Genomic DNA, 24,208 nt, shown 5'->3' on the forward strand with positions numbered 1-24,208 from the left:
TCACCATGTTTAGCCCTCTAATTTAAAATCATTGATCTACCACTATAGCTGTAAAGGTACAGTACTTATTTAGTTAAATTATCATTAAAGTAATTTCATTAGTGTTTGCTACTGTATGCATATTAAAACAAGTCATACAGTACAGTAATTAAATTGTATTTTTTTATTATTTTTCTAACAACTTGTACAAAAGGTTAAAAGTTTAAATGGAAAACCTAAACTTTATCCAAATGAAATTGGAAGGAAATAAAAGCCGCCAAAACACCCCAACACAAAGATCATATTACCTTCCCATACACCTTTTAACCCTCCCTATCAATTGCTTTCCCAACATCAAGTACTTTAACATGTTGCATCTTGTAGTACAAACCAATGGAAACACATCAAAGGAAGACCCCACACACCTGGGATAACCTGGCCTTGCCACCACTACAGTGATCATTTAAGGAAACTCAACTAATCTTGTAAATGAGATGGCAAGCGGTTGGCGCACGCAACAAAGAGATAAAAAGGTGATGATCATCACAACTATGTATGTCGTTCATCTACTGTTATTACATCAGTTTCACAAGCAAGGTTATCGTAAGGACAAGGTCTTAGAACCTAACCACTCAACCACAAATTTCCAGTTCAATCAGTGTCCTAGTTATGCCATGTGGTAGTAGATTAACCTAGTCCTACTTATCACTGTCTATTATTAGTAAGTCTTTACAAGAATTAGTCTGGTAGTTGAAGGATAAAACCTGGGGGAAAATCGTAGAAAGCTAATTTTGACGTTTAATGCAGAATTCAAAATCAACAAAAATCCATCTTGAGGAAAATTAATTAAATATTTTAATTAATGTGTATTCTTTTTAGTAAATCATTTATTTTGAAATTGAAAGACATTTTTGTTTTAAGTTTTAGATATTTCTTGTAGTTAAAGTCTTGTATAAATTTATAATTATTAATTGAAAAAATTAACTAGCATAATTGCTTTTATTCCAGTACCTGTATCCGAAATTACTAAATTGTATGGAATTACGAAATACAAAAAAGTTTAAATTTTAATGAAAGAACAACCAATTTGTTAATGTTACTATCCACAATTTCCTTTGTGAATTTAAATATTGGTTTGCTAAAAAAGATTTAAATCTCATTCATACAGGAACTAAGCAGATACAAAAAAGGTACACAAACTTTTGTGCAAAACTGCAAAGTACTACTGAAAATTAATTAGGCCTGTGGCCATACTTACACCTCTTTTGAGGACATTTCATTTTGTATTGTTGAACTTGCTTTAATCATAAAGTGACCATTATTTAGGCTAAAACCACATACACCTAAGTGATTTTAATGCATTTGTTATAGTTTTATAAAGTACGCAATTTTAATTTATTCATTGATCTGCAAATACTATTTCTAGTTGATTTCAGTATAATAGTTCTTTTCATTTCTTTGTCTTTGCAATTATTCATGCATAGAACAGGTCATCTGCTGTAAGAATACAAATTAAGTTCAGGGGTCATTTGTAGTATCAACTGTGAGTTCAAAACTGATTACTAAGCAACAAAGTGATACGCATCCAAATGGCTGCATTTATAATTAAACTAACAAATTACATTCAAACATATTGAACTTAATTCAACAGACAATACACTTTTATAGACATGGGTGCGACATTCGCATGTCAAATCACTCCCATCTATTTTTGTTGTTTTATTCTATCAAAGTATTTATATTTCATACAATTCTCAAGTTCGTTTGGAGTTGACATAATGTACACATTCAGACAAAGAAAACATCAATAGGTTCAAACGTCAAATCACTCACAATTCTATCTGCTATTTGAATTGAATTTTATAAACTTTATTTAAAATAGAGAATCTTGTATCTTAAGAAGACACACACAGGATAGCTTCATGTTCCTCCCCTCATAAAATGATGTTATGCATGATTTTTCCGAATTGTTATTTTAATTGTCATAATTCAGTCACAAAATTGAAAATTGTTAAGCTCTGTCTTTATGTGACAAACAAATGTGATGTGCCCATATATAGACATGGTGATGTCATATCACTACCATATTTGGGCACATCACATTTGTTTGTCAAACTAGTTTGATAGTGTGTAGACAGATCTTTAGAAGTTGACAAAAAACGATTACAGTATGGAAAGAAAAGTATCGTTACTGGATTTCTTCAAACAAACGAATCATACTGTGGTCTACCTATACCAGGCTAAATCAATTCTTTATAACTGTAAAAGACATATAATCTTCCACATACTACTGTAATTAGGAACAATATAGTGTTAGTTGAAGACAAATAATTATAGTAAGTATGCATTTCTTTGTTGGGGTTTGAGAAATGATCAATTATGAGAACAGCTGGTATCGGCCTAGAGGAAAAGCTAGACAATTTCACTCATTTCCTTCAAATCCGCTAAAAATGTTCATAAACAGCAAAACAAACTTTTGATTCCAAAACTGATTATATCATGACATCATAATCATAAATATAAATTAACGATGATAATAATATGATAAGACTAGAGATATTTTTATATAATTTCTTTAAAGTACTGTACACATTTTAAATATTATAAACATTTTTTAAGGAACTTTTAAGGTATAATTTTTATTTAAAAAAAATATTTCTTTTCATGTTTTTTTAATGATATAAAAATGAGTTAAACCCCTTAGTTGGGGAAACCCCTATTCACACACACTGTAGTGTGTCCCCACGTAATGAATAAGAAGATACTGTATATTTTACTATCAACGATTCAGTGGACACCCCTATTGAGAGGACACCTCACGTTGGGTACCCGAAGGATAAATGGGATTAAACTGTATTTCAATTTTAATGTCATTGCATAAAAATAAAGACGAAAATAAACTAACTTGCTGTAAATTAAAAGAACCAATTAAAATAACTTAAGTTGGTTTGTGTTTTTATTTTAGGGGTAGGGGTGCAAGGGTGGGAGACTTGTTATTTTGCTTAATTATCTCAGCTATGCTCTGAAGATTTTAATAAGGCCACGTGAGATTGCCTAAAGTCAAAGATAATAAAGCACAGCAGGATAGACCTGGCCACAGCATGGTAGAGGTCTAACCAACTGCATGCTAGGTCCATTCTGTGTTTATGGTCAAATGTTACGTTTCTCATTGACTTCTGATAACAGATCATTTCTAATTACTTCATTATTGGAAAACAAAAGTGAAAAAGTCTGACTGCATCTATATATGGTTACTTGTATTACAAAGAAAAATGCAAGATTTTTTCACTTTCCTACAGACAGTAAGTACTGTACTACTGTACCTATACTATATTTTATTAACTACTGAATTGGACATCATCATCCACTAATTAGATGTTTACGCCAACTAAAATTAACGTTAATGTTGTGTTGTTGGTCTGCTTCTATCTATAGTGGAATAAATCAAAACTTAATAGTTGGTAGATTTATGCAAAAGTTGCAAATAAGAATGAAACTTTTTAGGGCTTTATTGAATCATCTCTTTGTTTTGCAATTTCTGCAGAGTACTATTTAAAACAGTACTGTATAACATGTCCTCTATTTACTGTAGGAGCCTAACATTAATGAGGAGGTGTGGTCTGAATAGTTGGACATAGTGTAAAAACATATACTTCTCCTTTCCCCGAAAATGTTCATTTAATAGGGGTGTCCCCTGAATATTGATTGAAATAAATCACATCTAGTTTAATCACAGTATTGCAACAGCTACAACAACAGTAAACGAATGAAACCATACTGTATAAGGACATTATTTACAGTAGACTTTGTTTAACTGGTAATTGTTTTCTCTAGAATATGTACAGTAATTGTAAATGCAATGTCATAAGGTAATAAATCTTCAGTCAGTTTATCTTGTTTTTATGCTCTGTTCCTTATCTTTTGCTTTGTCCATGTCCAAACAGAATGATGTATGTGCTCTGTGTCAGACCTTTGATCTCTAACCCAGACAGCAGCCTATTGAAAAGTAGTTGCTGTTGTTTATCATGGCACAAATACTATCTGTGTACAACTGTACAGGTACATGGCTACTTTCAACACTGAATTTAAACAAATTATCAATCATTAATGTACACTTTCATAGATTAATTATGAGGAAGCTGAACAAAAAGAAAACCAAATTGAATTTACCCTTTTTTAAAGACTAAATATAAATTATTTTTTTGGCCAGGCTCAATCTCAAAATGTTTAATTTTTTATACAATTTGGGTAAAGAATTTAATTTCTAATAGGAACAATTAATTATTTTGCAAAGAAACCATGGACCCCAAAGAAACTCGGGACGCAAAAGAAACCAGGGACCCCAAATAAACCGGGGACCCCTAATGAACCAGGGAACCTGAAGAAATCTAGTCGAACTATCTAAATCATGTACAGGAACATTAAAGTTTGAATTATTTGTTAAACATTGAATATCACAGTCCCTGGAAGAGTGCATCAGGAGGTCAACATACAGTAAACTTCATTCTCCAATTTTTACCCACAATGCAAACTGATTATGAACTACGAGAACTGGAACATGGCACATAAATATAGCTTAATTTAATTGTTTTTTTTTAACTGGCCTAAGACAACAGAAAATAATTGATAATTAATTTTTTACAAACCATTATTTTGTACTTATTATTATTACAGTACAAATTTAAAATGCCACGGTTAGAATTCCGTCAGCGGAACGCAATTGATTGGTCAATATAAAATCGCTCATGCATGCACATTTTCATAAACTCATGTACAAAGTTTAACACTGATTCATTCTCACCGACTAGTTGGTTGGCGTAGTGGTGTGGTATTGCTGCTACTAGGGATCAAGTTTGATTTCGGTAAATTTTTTTCTAAACTCATCGTCGTCTGTCTTTACACACCATTGCCTAGCTAGAGAGATGTTTTTTTTTTAGGTTTAGAGGGCCAGAGCCTGATCGTCTAAGCTTAACAACAGCAAACGCAATGGTATGTTGGATCTAACTCTGCACTGGGCAGTTGCGTTCCGCAGCTGGAACTTAACGACAGCGAATTTAAACAGTGGTTGGTTAAAAATTATGCTCCTGAAAACTAATATTCTAAAATCATACAGAAAACAGTTGCTAACAGTACAGTATATAATAATATTAATGTAATATTAATATTATAGGGAAGGTAAATTGCAATAGGTCTAGTTGGCATATTAACTGAAAATACACCAGAAGTACTATTGTATTTTAAATGATGCAAACTGGACTGATTATACATAAGTTAATAATTTAGGTAAGTTAACTACGTACTCCGCAAACCAAAGCTCAGTCAGGTGAAAGATATCGCAACGCTCAGGTGAGGGAGAACGGTATCGCAATGTAAACTAGCTATCTTGATCGAGCTGGCTGGGCGAGGCCTAGAGAAAAACAACCGCTGCTTACAAACCGTAGAAAATTGCACAGCCCGACTAACCAATACTATACATCACATAATATAAAACCTAAATTACATAACTGGTTAGAGAACTTGCACAAATTTCCGTTTAAACAAGGCCTAAACTTACCTACTCCTCCTTTTCCTGGGTCTTTGTCCGACCGTCAGCGAAAAAAAAAAAATAAATGTACACAAACGAACAGCGCCACCAATTATGAGAGAGGGCAGCAAACACATAAATAACATCGTGTTGGGAGAGGAGGCGTGGGAAAGACGCGTTACGTCTTTCTATCTATTTTGGTTCGCCGTAAATATAAAGTACAATATGATAGTATATTTACGCTTCTTTATACAGCCATCCTTTATTAATGTATAGGTAACTTAAAAATGTAATGTTTAATAATAATAATACAATTTTCTCGACAAAAATCCTACCTTTCGCCTGAGTTGGACGCATTTTCTCATCTTGCAAATCTGATGTCCAGTTCGTCTGTTCTTGCAACTGGAACATTCTCCGCAGTTTTCTTTAGTCATGCACGGCTCGCAAGTACCGCATCGTTTGCGTTTTTTCTTCTTCTGCGGCTGTTCAGATGGACTGCCTCTGCCGCCGATCTCGCTCCCTGAACTATGGCAGTAAACAGACGGTTTATTGTGTTCACCACCGGGAGATCTATCTCTTAGTTCATCCCCTCCATTATCGTTCTCTTGTATAAAGTCGTCTTCCACTTTAATAAAAAGCTGTGCCCTCATCGCAGCTTCCGGTGAACGGGCAACAGTTCCAGGTTCTGTTTTTATTTTGGTAATTATTTCGCAATCTGTTTGTAGAGAGGCTTCGTCGGAAAATTCATAAGCATTATGTTCAGAACTTTTCGAAACATTAGTCATTGGAGTATTGGAAGATGGACGTTCTGTTTCTGAATTCGTTCCAAGAACTTGGCGAAGAATACCACTTTGATGAGGAACACCAAACTCTTTCGTCTGTTCATCATTAGGCGTTTTTTTACCGATTTTTCCCACGCCGAAAAATCTACGTTTTGGTCCTTGTTTATTGATATCAAAAGGGACCGAATGATCGCGATTGTTTTTAACATTTGAGTCATATAGTTTATTACTGCTGTTATTGTCTGCAGGCATTTTTGGCGGGAATCTGTTTGCACCGTGTCTAGGATTCATACTTGCATCCAACGTACGCTCAATCATTGTCGCGATCGTCATTTCCATTGTCATTTTACGCCCTCCACCGTCGTCCTTTACGTCACACGAGTTTTCCGACTCCTCACTATGTTGTTGGTCATAAACGTCGTTTGTGTTTTTGTGAGGACCAATTGGGCTGTTTTCATTCGAATATCTAGGCCTACCTTCTTTTAACAAACCTATGTTTTTTAGCCATTCATCATAGTACCCGGGAGGCGGTTCTTTAAGGTATTTTACATTTGGTTTTGACTTATCTCGGCTTCGAGCTCGTTTCTTTGGGATTGTGTTTGCAACTTTTTTATTTTCAACTTGTTTGTTTTCTCGAGATTCCTGGGTTTCCGTCGCTGGTGAACTTTCTTCTGGTTGCTCAGTCAATGCTCGAAGCAAAAGCCCACTACTACCTGACGTTTTCTTAGTACTATGACTAGCATGTTCGTGATTAAATTCTCTGTGACTTTGTCCGTCCGATTCTAATAGCGTTTCCGACGTTGACAACCTACTCGTCGCCTGCCAATTCGAAATATCTTGATTTTCCCGCACGTTTTGCCGTAGCCCTGTTTCACTTTCCGCGTCTCGTTCTATTTCACAAGTCTCAAGTATCTCTTGTTTAATAGATATTGTGCTCGTTGAATCGAACTGGTCCGGCATAGTAATACTACACTCGCATTTAACTCGACAATCGCAGAACTTTTTTCGCTGAACGTTTGACGAATGCATAACACGAGGTACTTTATCGTCACCATGTGTGGTGTCCACATTAAAACTAGTCGTGTTTCCAGACGCTTGATCGTTCAATGCACGTTGTTTCCATCTTTTAAAAGCCGATCCACCGCCACTACTTGGTATATTATTTCGATCCTCGTGTACATCGTCCTCCATCAAAGTTCGTCGAATTAAAGCCTCCATTAGCTTCCCAGATGATAGCCTGGAGTATGTATCAGCTTCAGTCATGTCGACCCTACAAAAGAACAATTACAAACGAATTAACAACCGTTCATAGCAATCACAATAACATTACACCGCCAGTGAAGGTATTTACCGTAGCGAGCTAGCTAAATTGGATCAATAACCCAGCAATGTGCAAATATTTCCGGCATTATTCAACCGCTGTTGAACAACTGAGTTCGTTTTTAACTAGAGTTCCAGTTACGCACCTCTGAGAATTATCAACCTTTACACGCAACAATAGAATTTAGTTCGGTTCCTGTTGGATCGGTTCAACGATTTATTTCCCTCCGGCGTTAACTGATTGAGTATATAGAGAACGCAGACGGTTATGTGCGTGTCAGACCACAGAACAACGTATAGCTAGCGTACATTATGGCTTACATTTAATGTCTCGAGTCTGCGGAGCTTAAGCGGTTTTCCACTCGTGTCGTTACTACAAGTACGTGCTTCCACGCATATATTGCTGACCTTTGTATGACCCAACAGCTAAACTAGAAATCCGATGATATTGATGACAACGTAAAATAAGGAAGGCAAAGAAGTTCGTCTGGGGTTTCGATACTAATAAAGTTTTACACGTGATCAATGAAAGGGCCAAGAACAGGTTGATAAATCATTCAAGTTTTAATTTCACGAAAGCGATATAAGGAAAATAATTTCCCTTCAGAGCAAAGTTCATCCTAAATCACAGAATAGTTATAATATTATCCATTTAATGTAATGCCGATAAAATAACTCATTTATTTAAACCATAGAGGAAAAAATAAATATTTTTTCCTCTATGTTTAAACCTACAATGCGATAAACACAACATAGTAACATCTATTTATGTATAATATATAGAGAAATTGCTCTAATAACCAATTAACGCTTAAAACTATAAAATCAGAGGTACGATAAAAATGTTTAATATTTTAAGTTTGCTTCTGAAGCTCTGTCTACACTATCAAATTCTATGTGACAAAAAAATGTGATGTGCCCATGGACATGATGATGTCATATCAATACCATGTCTGGGCATATCACTACCATATTTGGGCACATCATACTTTTTTTGTCAAACTAGTTTGATAGTGTAGACACAGCTTTAACTTGGTTCCCACTACGACGCAACGCACGTCGTGTGATTTGTTCAAATTACATGCGTTGTTTTTGAGAGTCGCATAGGCCTACATGATTTATAGGCCTATTCAGGAAAACAATAATCCACAATCAATTATAATATATAAATAGGATATTGACGGGAACGGGAAGTGAAACAGGAATACATGAAAATAATATACCGGAAAAGTGGGGTAGAGAAGGGTCATCTTTTCAAAATAATTTGAAACGAAATACTGAACTGGGGTCGAATTGAAACTGTACCGCACTTTTTCATGCAGGCCTTATTGTATTATTATTGCCGGGAATACGAACATTCCGTTGCTCACGTGACATTCTTTATTATCATTCATTATTTAGCGAACCGGGTACTGCTTTTTAAATAAGAGTGTTATGTGGTCGGTAAGCCTAGGCCCTATATCGCGTGTTGCAGCAAACCTACGGTACCAAAATGGCACATCTTAAGTTTGGTGTTATGATTTCCACTTTTGAGAAGGATATTAAATTAATTCGCTTATGGGTATCCTTGGTATGCATTGTGTATAACAAACAAGCTCGTAACCGATTGCATATGGCATAGTGCGAGCATAAGCAAGGGCTATTCACCAAACGTAGATAAAAGAATACAAAAGACTGTTGTATGTAGGTTAGCCTGGGGTAGGTGAGGTAGAATTGGCACTTTCGCTGTTTGTATCTAGTTTGAAAAGGGCAGGAAAAATGAGGAAGGGGGTGATGTTTAATATAAATAAAAATACGAATCACCCCCTGGTTTCGAACTTGCAAGTATATCGTAATATTAGGCCTACCGATGAAACTACAATACTTTTCAAGACGCTTGATTACAAAACGAACCAGTTCAACGATCGTTCTATAATTCATTACACTGGCGTTGCTTCAGTCTGGTAATTTCAACTGATTAATGATAGTCGTCTGCTGTAAAGAAGTGATCGAAAAACCTGGCTGATGAACGATCATACGCAATCGACTTTACATACTAATCAAGCATAAAAAACAGCGAGTTGAGTGATTCTCGTTGCAGTACTTGAAAAACGGTCAGTTTGTCGGTGAAAATAATATGTGTGGACATACCGACAGCTCTTTCATGTGAAACGAGGGGAAGTATTTGTTTTAACACACTGACACAACCCCTATTAAGATGAGAGCCTTAAGAAGGGGACACTTATTGGGTCCCGAAGGTGTCCCCCATAACAGGGGTCCTACTGTAAGTGATACTTATTCCGGCCTAGCTGCAATGACCGACAACAATCACTATATGACATAATAGAGACCCGTTTCGGTTATGCTGATCTGAGTTGTCGAAGTATAAAAAAAAAAAAAAACAAAAACAAAAACACATCGAAGCGCGCTGTGAAACAAGATCAGGAAAAGGGAGAAAAGTGGAATCGCCCAAACCGAACTATGGAGATACGCCCTCTCGTTCGCTAACCAGGGTTCGAAATTGCGTTTAGCAAAACACTGTGGTACAGTACTACGGAACGGTATGAATAACATCAATAGCAAATCCTCATTGAACAACTTACTACAAGTACGTCTAGCAATTGTCATCAGAATCGTGAATACAAACAAGACACGCATAAAACGCAAACAGGTTTCATTATTACACTCTGGTCATAAAATGAAAGAGTTGACGGGAATTTCAATGACACTGAATTACAATCAAGTTTCCAATGCCCGCAGCGCCACGGATGCAGTGAGAGCAACAAAAATAAGCTAAATTTAACTCGCATTAAAAGCGTACTAATCCATGAGGGAGCGTGTTTCAGTTTAGCTAGAACACGACAAGATCACAAACTTGATATGACAAAACCTCATGCGTATAATTCATAAAATCATTATTAATATGACCAATGACGTAGCTGGACCGGCGTACATTGAGCGGCATTCGCCAGGGAGATTAACGTCAAACGTTGGTCTATAATTATGAAAATAATACGTGGTGAATTCTTGACACGCATTGATATCAGAGCACGATTGATCAGAAGGGGATATAATCAAGGAAGGTCACGTTTGAAAGTACACTATCGCATGATTTGAAGGGAAGCCATGTCTACGCACCGCACGGAGAGGCCGCCCAAGGGAGCCGCTAGTTCAAGGTGTACTAGGCGCAGTGACCTTCCTGCTAACTAGACCCGATGTAAAGTCAGCAGTCCAGACCCGCTGTGCGTTAATATTTACGACTTGTCTGAGAAGCTGTGAGTTGCGCGGTGTTTTCCTGTCCTGTACGGAATGACTTGAATGTGTTTTTGGAAAATTGGATTATGAAAAATACAGTTTAACACCCGTAGACAATATTCGTTCTTTTAATGTGAATTAGATTTACACAGCCGCAACCCCAATTCTCAATGACGAAATTAAGGCAACCTTCAAAATTAAATGGGTTAAATGTGATCGTAATAATAGTGGTTGTAAATTTATACTATGACAAGCACAAAACGTTGTAGACTATAGTATAATATAGTCTTGTACATGAGGCCATAATCAACCGATCAAACTATAAATAGAATTTAAATACCATGAAATAGCCAACAACAGAAAGGCGCTCATAGTGTTTACTGAAGTTCTCGATATACAGTACCCCCTATTAAGACTCGAGACCCAACAGAGTGTCTCTATGATTTGTCCCCTGAATTAAATACATTTCTCCTTGTTTGTTTCACAGGAATGTGTCTCGTTAGGAGTGTCCCATCCCAAAGGTGGGGTTCTCTGTATTAGCTAAGATACAGGCCAACGAAGAAGGTAATGGACTTATGAACCTCGAAAAGGTGTGGTTTTGTTTCATACCGTATCAACGCGCAAACATGAAACACAAACGAAATAATATTTATAAGCCTAGTGGAAACGACCCACATGCTGTAAAAACAACCATCATCAAAACATTAAGTAGGAAACCACATTCGATCTTTTGACACTCACACTCTCTCGGCGCAATTAACTCCCCCTTGTACGCCGTGCTCCGTTCAAACATTCTTCGGTAAACAAGCAAACAGCAGTAATAGCTTGGTTCACATTAAGCTTGGTTCCCACTAGCAACGCAACCTACGCAACGTAAGAAAATGCCATTCCAGAATAATTGTGTTTGCCTCCACCTGCGTGAAATCAAACATGCGATGTTTGCAGCACTGTTGCGTCGTCGGTTCCCACTAAAGCTTGGTTCCCACTAGAACGTAACGCAAGGACGTAAACGCAACGCAAGCGTTTTAACCAATGACAAGCGACGTTATAGACAGTTAGCAATCACAAGCGAATAAGCCATCGCTTGTGATTGGTCAATTCACTTGCGTTGCGTTACGTCCTTGCGTTGCGTCGCTAGTGGGAACCACGCTTTATGTGATATACGTCCTAGTGGGAACCACGCTGTAGGACGCGCGACGCAGGGAAGCAAGTTGGCTCCACAACGCAACATCTGAACTGTTGCTTTTAATCGGTCCATCGCTTAACGTACGTCTCTTTATTAATACGCCGCGTTAGTGGTCAAATTAATCTAAAACAAACATATATAAAATTGCAGTTACCAATTTCTATGGAAAAAAGATATACGTAACACAAGTTAACTTTATGCTTTAAAACACATTGTAATTGAATTATTTGCCACGCCATTTGATAGCAGCCTACTACATTTTACACAGTTACTCACGATTCAATTACATTTAGTTAGGTTATTGGCCAAATTGGTCAAATTACTTGCGACGCGCTTACGTCCTTGCATTGCGTGCAAGTGGGAACCAACCTTTAATGGAAATTGGTTCATTTATCAATGGCTAGCCTACAGTACCGAAAGTGTCAACTGAACATTATTAACGAACTTTCACAGGAAATATCGACAATCTAATCTAACTTTTGGCAAGAATCTTTTTACCACCGAGACGCCAGTTCGAAAGCTCTGATTGGTCAAATGAAGGTATCGTCTGTAACATTAAAACACCGTCACCCGTGTATTTATCTCGTTAAAGTTTACACTTACAGCAACATGAACTGACGTTTTTTTTTTAAAATATTGTTTTGCTTAGTTGTTGTTAACCCACACATAAATAAAATTACGTAAGCGTAAATCAACAGAACAATACTTATCATTATTTCGAGAAAAATATATGGCTGTTTTTTTTATTAAACCTGACCTGTATGTAGGCCTACATGTATTTTTAGGATTTCTTGACACCCACTTACAACCATTTGTCTATTCAATTAGTGTCATTCAATCATTAACGGATATAACTTATAAACGTGTTAAAATAATATATCATTGTACTAGTTCACGCACACTTGTAGGTATATGTATGTATGACGTGAGTATTATTCTGACTGTCAAATACATTTCCTTCCAACGGAACAATCTCCAGAGATACAGAACAGAAATAATTGGGTACGCAGCAGCAGACCACAAGAGAAATACAGCAATACAGTACAATACAATACTGCCGTGTTGTAGATAACTACAGCCTGACTCAACGAGGCCTACGTTTGACCAGTTGTAGGCTACTAAAGACAATTCAAAACATGGTCATGGGTTAGTGTTAAAGCTTGTTTTCACTAGGACGCAACGCAAGGACGTAGACGCAACGCAAGAGAGTTGACCAATCACACGCGACTGTTCGAATAATCTATCGCTTGATTGGTAAAATCACTTTGCGTTGCGTTACGTCCCTGCGTTGCGTCCTAGTGGGAAACCAAGCTTTAGGCACTGACGCAGATTTTTACGCAGCTATTGTTTGGCTCTGCCCAAGCTAGAGACGCACCGGTCTTCTCTATTCTTCTAACGCATAGCGGAAGGTACCACCAGATTACTATTAGTTCAAACCGTCAACATGTCTTCTAGCATTTTCTCCCTTGAACATTACGAACTTAACCAGAATTACCTAAGGTCAAGATCCATATCTTTCGTTCGTCCGTCGACACATAGGACGTCATCCTTATGTAACGACGACCTTTGACCTAGCATGTACCCTAACTATGTACTTACACTGGCAATGTAACAGTAGCATAAAAGTTCAAGAACAACCTTACGCCGTGTATTTATAATACTTTAATTGTCGTATAACGCACACCAATATCATTTAATGTGTCTGTAATGAAACGCCTAGTTAAATTGAAATTAGATAATAACGTATACGTGGTTGTTCTGGGGGCCGTTTGCCTCATGGGAGTCGTATTTGATTAGTTCTAGAACGTATCGTAATTTTTCCGTTTGTAGAATATTAGAATTAAAGTCCAAGTACAAGGCGTTCAGTTAGGTTCACGGTCGAAAGCGAGCTGTTTTTGTTAGTAAACTTAAATTAACCCTAACATAAACTATAAATCAACTCTATTGTACATTTTCTTAAACTATACCGTACCGACTGTATTTAAGTTTCTTACCAATTTCCATCCGATTTCGGTAAATACATGAGTATGAAAAAGATATAGATAAGATTTGGTTGTTCTGGACTTCATTGTAAACTATTTTTATGCCACCTCTGTCCCCCGTCTGCGATTTAATTTTTCGTACATAAGTTAGGAACCCCTTATGTGAAAGATAGCCGAACTATTTCCTAAATATAACTAAACCCAACACTCTAAATAATCTCTCTCACTATAAATTAAAAAGAAGACATAGTCTAATCCATTCGACTACACAGACAGAAAGCGTTTGCATTAGCGAATTGTAGTCAGCTCAATTCTTACGTCACACCTTATGGATATGATGATAATGAATATTCATGTTTCTTTGTGACGTTTCATGAGGATCCCAAACTTATGTACGAAAAGAAATATCTTCCCGCCCTATTTAAAAATCTTGGATCCAGCATTCCACACATCCAATAATAATGTGATGCTAGCCCAGCAGGTCACGTATGGATACAACAATATTTTGAAAACATGGGCCTACATGATGGCCTAATACCAATGTTGAATGTACTTATCAATCATGCCACCTAACAAAATAGAAATGCAAATACTATATCATTCATTCATTCATTTCGTAATTTCTGGTCCATAGAAAATAACATAATTACGTATAATAAGTTACGGTAACAAAAATAAACTGTACTGACTGATAACAATAGGACGCACTCTCATCTCAGGATGCTATTCCACGTCCTGGCATAGAACCAAGTGGAAGTGTTTAAATGATACCGTACTGTTACTTTAAACAAGGTCATACATGGCTGCGGTCGCGTGATCAAATTTGAGTTAGTGTTTACCGACCGACCGACATAGTGAGCTGTAGAGTCGCGTTTGCACCCGACTAAAAATAGATTGGTAAGCTGACAAAAGGAACTATTAAGTGTAAGTATCCTTCTATAAACCCATAGGCCTACCGTTTATTTGTTTGCAACATTGGAACAATTTCTACTCAAAGTCAACGTCAATTCGTAAAACCCCATCATAAAAATGTAGGATCCCTTTATCACACACTAAATTTTTCAAAATTCCGTCTACTTTACCATTTAATGAACAACTGTTTAACATTTAATAAACAATGGTCATTAATATTGTTTGAAAATATTATGAACGCACAGTTCGATTATGCTGATCAATATACATTTCCTTCGAATTGAGAGCTATATTACATTCGTACATTAATCGATGCGTTTGCTTTAACCAGCCGGATTTCGACATAATCTCTGAATACTCTCGACTTTCGTTTGTATCGTGACAAAATTACTATTAACCAGTCATCGTAATTCAGCGTGTATATGATAGAACGATCAAAGGGAGCGCACAGGCTGCTAGTCTGTTGACGATGCATCCATGAATAGTTGCGCTATTATGTCAACCGAACTATATATACCCTCGGGGCCTATTGAACCGGCTAAAGACCCGTGAGACGAGCGTCACATAAGTCGGCACGCTGTAATGTGAACTGATGTGTTCCGTAGAAAGAGATGCATTGACAGTCAACGCATGCTCAGTTTGGGTCAATTATAGTCTTCAATTATGAATAATACAAAATGTGTATGCAAGTTTGCCAGGTAATGTGTGTTTTGCCGTGCATTTAACGATTAATGTTCTTATATTCCCATGTCATCGATTAATGTTGTTTGTTTTTATCCAGCGCAGTTCCCTTGTTCTGTTTAAACTTATATACGTAGTTTTAAACTCTGTTTCTACCTATAAATGTCACGAAATCATCTGATAGAGGTACAGCGGTACACAAAACATATTTTAATTGTTAAACTATACATCTTGTATAATTTTCTATATTTTCAAAATTGCAATTCAACGCATCTAACAATCTTTCAATGACAAAACATTACTAGGCCAACCAGATTACTGTCGCAATAGTTAATACATTCAAATGCTTATTTTATGAGGTAAGTATATATCTAACAATTAAATTGACTTACCATCCTACAACATAGGATTATATTATGACACTAACAAAATGGTGTCTTTGATAACCACAACATGCAACATTGAATGTGCTTTATCTTGGCCTGTGATTTAACATTAACACAGCTTATTAATACATCATCCGTCCTTCAACCGGAATGGTATGAGCAACGTTCCTAATGATTCACTCGTGGTGCGGATATCTTATAAATAAGGGCACCTACAGTTTTTATACTGTAGACCTACACGAACGTACAACAGTAAATCATTGATTTCTGTATTTTCAAGATGATTTATGATTATAATAAAGACGTAGAAAAATGACGCTAAACTTAGGATTATAAACAAAGGGGGAACAGAACATAATTTCAGTACAGTATTTTGGTATGCATGGTTGATTCTAATAGATTGAAAATCTGGTTAGCAACTACGCCCTCTCGGTCAGTAACTACGCCCTCTCGGACAGCAACCACGCCCTCTCGGTGGGCAACTGACAAGGTTGTTGAGGTTTACGCATCAGTGTCAAATTCATGATCTGTTTACAGCAGGTTCCATAGGCCTCTAAATTCACGCGTCATATCGTCTTATCTTACTTAAGAGACCTTGTCTCGTATTCCAAGTTCGCAACAGACTGATGATTATCTTCATGGTTTGTTACTGGACAGTACGTTACTCCCGAAGAGAGAATGATCTTCGACCGTTCACTTCTTGTACACAGTACCTCTCCGAGGAAGCTTGTCTTCCGGTGACCATCACCTCATTTTATGTGTGAATGATGACCCACGGAACTCTCAGAAGATCGTCTTCCGGTGTGCTGACCAATTCATTTCATGCCATGTGTGATGTGCGAATGATGACCCACGGTAACTCTCCGAGGAAGATCGTTTTCCGGTGTGCTGACCAATTCATTTAATGTCATGTGTGATGTGCGAATGATGGCCGACGGAACTCTTCGAAGAAGATCGTCTTCCGGTGTGCTGACCAATCGGTTCTTTTCATGCCATGTGTGATGTGCGAATGATGACCCACGGTAACTTTCTGTGGACGACCGTCTTCCGATTTGCTGACCAATCACCTCTTTTCAGGCCATGTATGATGTGCGAATGATGACCCACTGAACTCTCCGAGGAAGATCATTTTCCGGTGTGCTGACCGATCGGCTCTTTTCAGGCCATGTATGATGTGCGAATGATGACACGGAACTCTCCGAGGAAGATCATCTTCCGGTTTGCTGACCAATCACCTCTTTTCATGCCATGTGTGATGTGCGAATGATGACCCACGGTAACTCTCCGGGGAAGATCGTCTTCCTTTGTGCTGACCAATTCTTTTCATGTCATGTGTGATGTGCGAATCGGTAACTCTCTGGGGAAGACCGTCTTCTGGTTTGCTGACCAATCGGCTCTTTTCATGCCATGTCTGCAACTAACATGCACGTAAGTCTCCAAGAAAATCGCCTGCCGGTGGTGTACCAACCATTCTCTCTCATAGTAACTGTCCGCCGAGAGAATCGTCTGCCGGTGGTGTGCTGACCATTCTCTTGCCATGTCAAGCGCGTAGCATTGCCAAAACTAATTCTAAAAAGGAGAGGGAGATTCGTCTGCCGGTGGTGTGCTAACAATCCCCACTCTAATCATGCCAAGTGCGTGACCCACACTAATTCTCCAAGAGACTTGTCTGCCGATTATGTGCAACAATTTCCTTCTTGTCAAGTTCGAAGGAAAACCCACTCGGTACTCGTCGGAGAAAAGTGTTCCCCACTCTACCTTCAATTCAGCTGCACTCCGATTATTCTCGATGTATCGTGAGAGTCAATGTTCTGGAGACTGTAATTGACCTACGTCTTTGCTGTGGACGGCTATTTGTAATATGACGTCTCCCCTCCCTAGCCGAAGTGATGGTAGGCCTAACGATTTTTTTCTTTCGTTCCTTTTTTATGTAAAAATCATTTGACCAACTGAATCGTTATCTATCAATCATTTTGCTCACGGATAGTCTTCTATCCACTCACTCACTTTTATAATGCGACTGGATATAGTCGCAGCAGTGATGTATATTAATTTAGGCCTACTTTTCCCTGACCCATAATCGAACCACCAAGCCAGATGTGCAGCAATGCAATATTTATTTACAAAATAGAGTGCAGATGAAGTGTAAAGACCACAAGATAATATGGAAGTACGCCGAGGAAGTCTCCACTACAACCAGTCAACGTATCATCATTACCATGGGAATATTGCTAATGTCTCCGGTCTGCTGGGTACGATCCAACTCAGATTATTAAAAATGCAGTTTTCATTGGAGCGTTGCCAATACTTTCTTCGAGGCACATTAGTACGAAACGACTATCACACAGGAAAGTCAACATATCGAACCAGCACCGGTACTTTAGCCGGCTGGTAACGATTTATAACGCTTATAATGATGTGGAAACTAACATAGTCCAGACAATTGCGCGTTAAATCCCATGAACTTCCTGGAGTGGATCATCACTATGAATGTGGCATTACTCATTTTAAATAGGGCATCCGCAACTTCTGAATTTTTAAACTGGTCACACGTACGGTGTAAAGGTGGCGTAGCGTACACGTGTGAACTTAGCAGTGACATCGACCATGTTTCATAGCGATACATCAACAGCATTGTTCGATTTACTGTATAGGTATTAGATCTATCTGATTAGAAAATACGTTATACAGTATTACTGTTAATGTCGTGTACGCTTCAGACGTGCCGGCGGTACTGCAGGCAGAGCCGTATAACCTAGGCCTACTTTCACGATTGCACGTCCTGAATAGTGCGCGTCCTCATTTTCTTCTGCTTCCTGCTGTGGAATTCAATACAGTGAAAGGCAATTGCCACCACAAACATTGAAAAGAGCACACGGCGTTAATGCATTTTTATAATCAACGTGTACACGAGCAACGCACTTTGATAGACTTGAACATTTGTGTAGAATTGGAAGACAGTCTGCTCATAATGTCGATAACACTGAAATATAACTCTCTCAGAACAATTATAAATAACCAAGTTGAGTTTTATCTAATTACTGTAGTTATATTCATAATGCTACATACGTATTATCGGTAAATTCTTTATCATATCACAAGACATGCAAATCAGAAAAATCCGTGGGCTTCACAGTATTATTAATTAAATTCCATTTCGGCTTGACTTGTCCAATTCTTATTCTTTCAAAACCGTTCACACAGAACGCAGAAACCATTATCCAAATAAGTTTGCCTACTTGCAGCATGTCCCACACTTAAGCGTGGTTCCCACTAGAACATAATGCAAAGTGACGTATCGACGCAAAGTGATGTATTGCGTAATCAGAAGTGGGAACCGACGACGCACAGTGCTGCAAACACCGTAGGTTTGATTTTACGCAGAGGGGAAAACACAATTATTGGAAGGAAATTTTCTTACGTTACGTAGGTTACGTTACGTCGCTAGTGGGAACCACGCTTTAGTTTAAACTAGTGTACATTTCCTTCTTAGTATCTGTCTTTTCGTAACCATAGTCTCATTCACGACGTGCTAGGCGAGTTCGGAATTAATTCATCCGTTCGGCTTCACTATGTTCAAGTCCGATCGAACGATTTCGTATTACTCCGGTGAAATAGATGCTGCACGTACAGCTAACGTGCTACATCCCTAATAGTCACGCTATATCCTATCCCCAGTAATAACGGGCGTTCTTTCATCTGACTAGTACACGTGCGCGTTTCCAAGAATATACTTTATTCTTAAACTATGTACAGGCCCAATTTGAGAAGACGTGAACTCTAAACCGAGTCAGTCGCAAACCCGTGGCGTTAATATGGCTACGGTTTCCGGCGCCTCTACTAGGTCATTCTGCACCCTGAAATACTTTCATAAACACAAAAGAAATTGATAACGTTGCTATAATATAGTGCATGGAGGGAAAATAATGGTAGTGAAAGTACGGTAAACTATGTTGTATGTATCCTTATCATTAACAATCACACCATAATTATTGGATCGTGTGAAAGTACGTTGCTCGTCGTGTAGTGAATATTAACAATGTACACTCGGATTTCAGAAATACAATACAGTGACATAGATGCATGAATTAAACATAAGATACAACAATCTTAAAATCACGACGACCGGGCACAAATAACAACTACACACGGTTTCATCAAAGTAAAACACTACAGAAATTCTTCGATTTAACAATAATCGTTTAATAATGTGGTAGATTGTGAATTAAGTAGGTCGAATCATGGAGAAATATACTAAAATTTCCATGGTCGAATATCGGTATTATTACCTGTAAAGAAAATTAACATATATTAACATAGATTAATAAAACAGTCGATACAGAAAGTGGCGGGCGGTACAGGTCAGGCCCAGGGATAAATAATTTCTGGAAAACCGATTCTCTAAAATATTACGAAATGAATCTCGATAAAGTTTACACAAAAGCATGATGACCGCATAGCCTAGATCTGAAAAGCTTCAACATAAATCATCGGTGTACAATTGCAGTGCGACGTGGTATGAGACAGATAACGTGAAATTAATTGCATCGGTTTATTTTGTTGAACTTTCTCTTAATCGGTTCTATTGCTTACGTATGAGGAGCTGCAAACTACGAAGAATATACAACGTCAATGATCTAAGATGGTGACTATCGTACGAACACCGATTTTCAAATGGAGGCCAAAATTCGCGAAAACAAATTATCACCACGTCATCGCGTTTTCTTTTTTCTTATAACTGTATATATGTAATCATCTCGCATATGTGGTGACGAGATTTGTATGTACACACGACGCACCATGCCCTAATTCTATTTTTTTTCTTATAGGCCTATCAATAATTATCTCGTAATATGTGGTGACGAGATTTGTCTGTACACACGACGCACCATACGTAGTGAACCCTTCTTTATTTCACTATATCGGGACAGTGAGAATTAGGCCTACTGGCTATCGATATTTTTCTATAGGCCTATAGGCTAATTACGTAAAATGACGAGCGCGCATGTAGTCATAAGTACGCATGAATTAAACTACGGCGGAAAGCGTTATCAACTACACTCAATATAATACGTTGTAAACAATATTGTGTGCAGTATCTTTGAAATATCATGCCGCCATTTTAATATCGATATAATAATCAAGGACCTGATGGTCTGTACGGTTAATCTATTCGGCTCCTATAGAGTTCGTGCTCTGACAGAGATTTCAATAACACGTGACCAGACTCATCAGTTAAACACGTCGTGCTTGATTCACTGCTGTTTTTTTAATTCTCAAAAACATAATTATGCGCTGTAGCGTTCGTAAAGAAATGTTAATTCCGACGTTTGATTGTTGGTACGTGTGCCACTGTGTGTTTCCGCTGGCTCTAAGCAAGCTCACGTTTCGTATTTGTAACCCATATTGCATGGACATAATGCGCTTAACTTTTTAGTATGCAATTTTCTCAGTTGCTTAAACTCGTGAATATCATTTTGCGTCAAGCTAAGGGGTTAGTATTCGACATTCAGACAGATTTGCGTGTTAAAGAACGTGTCTTAAATTTAAATAAGCTCAGGATTCCTTTCGATTTCAAAATTCGACGTAAACATAAGAAAAGCAGACCTTAGCATTATTTATTAATGTGTTGGAAGCCTATTATTCTAAAGGGTTATTAACGTTTCGTGCGTGCATGAGTGGAGGGCGTTGTACGGGACACACGAGGGTTGATCTTTGATAAACAATGGTCATATCATGACCTTGTGTAAACGGCGGATAGATATAAATAGTGAGTCCATTATAACACTCAGTTGCGCGATTGAAATAGACAACTTCCTATATGACCTAAACATGACCCCTGCTTTTGTGTAACGTCGCGTACAGTCTGTACTTTGTTATGCTAACTACCTTGTGTAGTATAATAATTACCAAGGAATGGAAATAAAGAATATTTTATATAAAAATATAAGCTTGATTTACCGTATAGGTCTTTGGGTATGTACCTCGAAATCAAATCAGTAACACATCCTTACTAGGTCCTCACATATTGTACCGTTACAGGGAACTATACATACAATGCTTTCACACGAGGTCTTATAATAATAATCGTCATAACTTGACGAAATACGCATTGTTTTGGGTTGGGAACTTATATACCCGTACGACAGTGTCATCGAACCATCGTGGCCTTTCCACAGCCTATTTTACACTTAGAGAACGATTTTTTTTCTCGCACAAACCGAATAAATAAACCGCGAAAAAGTTCGCGCGATTGTATATTTATTTTACACTAGATTCTACATGTAATTCGATAGGCAAAATAAAATGCCCTTGTTTTGTATTGATTCCTGTATTGCTGGTACGCATTTGCCGTTGTTTATTGTGAAAACTGCTGATAATATGCGTTCCATATACAGATTTATGACTATTCAAAAAAAAAAACAAGATAATAATCCCACTATTTTCTGCTAATATCCGTTTACCAGTAGAATAGGTAGTTACTGTATATTTAGAAAACCTCGTATAATACGATTGAATTCAGGTCGCTGTTTGACTCTCAATGGAATCATACCGCCTGTATAAATGCCTGGGGCGTTATTATAAGTGCGGCAACCGATCAGACATGACTGAATGCGTCCAGTACAAACGCCACGCATCTAGTTGAATTCCTATAGTGATTATTAGAACACTTCGCTATTCTATATGATATATTAGATATTGCGTGGTGCTCTGTTCATTAACACCGAAAACCAGTATTTTTTATTTTTGTCCAGAAATATATATTTATCATCATAGAGTAAACATAGGCCTAGAGTTATCATTATGCGCTACCACTACAGTATTTAATATTTGAGCCCATGACGTACTTTCACATTGATTATATAACACAACAAATAGAGTTCAAATACTTCAGAACATGATCAAATAGTATTACAGTAGTAATTTTGTATTTATTTTATTGATTCTTTTTGTCGCTTGATATATACTATTTGTTGTTCTGGCTTGCCCGCGAGATAGGTTTTACTAGGTAGTGAGTGGTGACAGACCAGTTTTTTTTTCAGTTCATTCATTTTTATCGAAATACTTTTATCGGATTTGTTTGAGAGAAATAAATGTAGTTAGTTAGTTAGTTAGTTTCATTGATGTGATTTAACACCTAAATCAACTCGGCTGTTTGTACACAACACCCTTGTATAATATGATTAGGTAATGCAGTGTATGTATTATTTAATATTTAAATGTAGGATAGTAATATATAGCAGTATTAGTAATACTATATATGCTAAGGTAATTAGGCCTATTTCTGGCTGACATTTCTGCAGTATTTTATTTTTCATTTGATTACAAATACAAGATTAGTCATCAAAAGTAGAATTAACTTTACTTTATCATCATGGGTACACCGACTTTTAAACAAAAACAATAAAGGAAGTTCCTCGATCAACAACTAATGTACTGATGTCTCATAGCCTACTATACAACATGCATGCAGTAGGCACAGTCTAGGCCTAAACCACACACATCATAAACATATAAACAATTGTCACTTCCAAAATGTCACTGTTTGACTTACTTACTATATTGAATTATCTCACCATTCACCGTGTCAACATCCACAAATTTACGAAGCTTATTTCCGTCCGGAGTTTCAAAACCGGCATAACTTGATAAATTCAGTTCCTTATTTCCAGTAACGACTAGCCTAGCCCTAGTCGTCGCTGTCGATGCTGATCGATGTTCCAGAATATGCACGTGCTTAGATCCAAAAGCAGGCAAATAACTGTACACGATCGTTCAAACAACAGCTAGCCTAGGCTAGTAATCATTGGCAAGTTGATAATGAAGTATACGTATACTGTCACAAGAATCTGCTGTAGTGTAATTAACAGATTTCACATAAACGACCGGGAAATAGCAACGAAAATCTAGCACAAACACGCGCCTATGAAGCTGTACAGCAATGTTTTGAATAGGCGGGTAGGTTAGCCTGGCTGGCTCTGTCTGCACGCTCCACCAACAACGCAACGACGTACACAATCGACCTTCAACACAGGTCAATCCTGCGTTTGAGGCCAACGAACTGCCGATAAACTCGACAACCTTCTTTTGTCGGCAAATGCGATTGGACAGCCGAATAAAGTGGTTTCATCACAACTGATTAGGTACTCGTGTGCAATCAGGCGGAACTAAATCCAACATTCCGACTCATTTTGAGTTTCGTACGTTCGACGATACAAGAA

General features: G+C 37.5%; 1 protein-coding gene across 1 annotated transcript in view; it reads right to left on the reverse strand.

Annotated features, from left to right (window-relative positions):
- LOC144844199 (uncharacterized) overlaps positions 1–23,950 on the reverse strand; it is a 52,018-nt gene extending 28,068 nt beyond the window's left edge. The window contains exons 1-2 of the mRNA XM_078700963.1: positions 23,546–23,950; positions 5,839–7,555 (exon numbers count right to left, since the gene is read on the reverse strand). Coding sequence (XP_078557089.1) covers positions 5,839–7,548 — 1,710 coding nt within the window. The 5' untranslated portion in view covers positions 7,549–7,555; positions 23,546–23,950. The remainder of the gene's footprint in view (positions 1–5,838; positions 7,556–23,545) is intronic.
- Between the last annotated feature and the right edge of the window lie 258 nt (positions 23,951–24,208).

This window comes from Antedon bifida, chromosome 6 (assembly GCF_963402885.1).
Source record: "Antedon bifida chromosome 6, ecAntBifi1.1, whole genome shotgun sequence".
NCBI lineage: Eukaryota > Metazoa > Echinodermata > Crinoidea > Comatulida > Antedonidae > Antedon > Antedon bifida.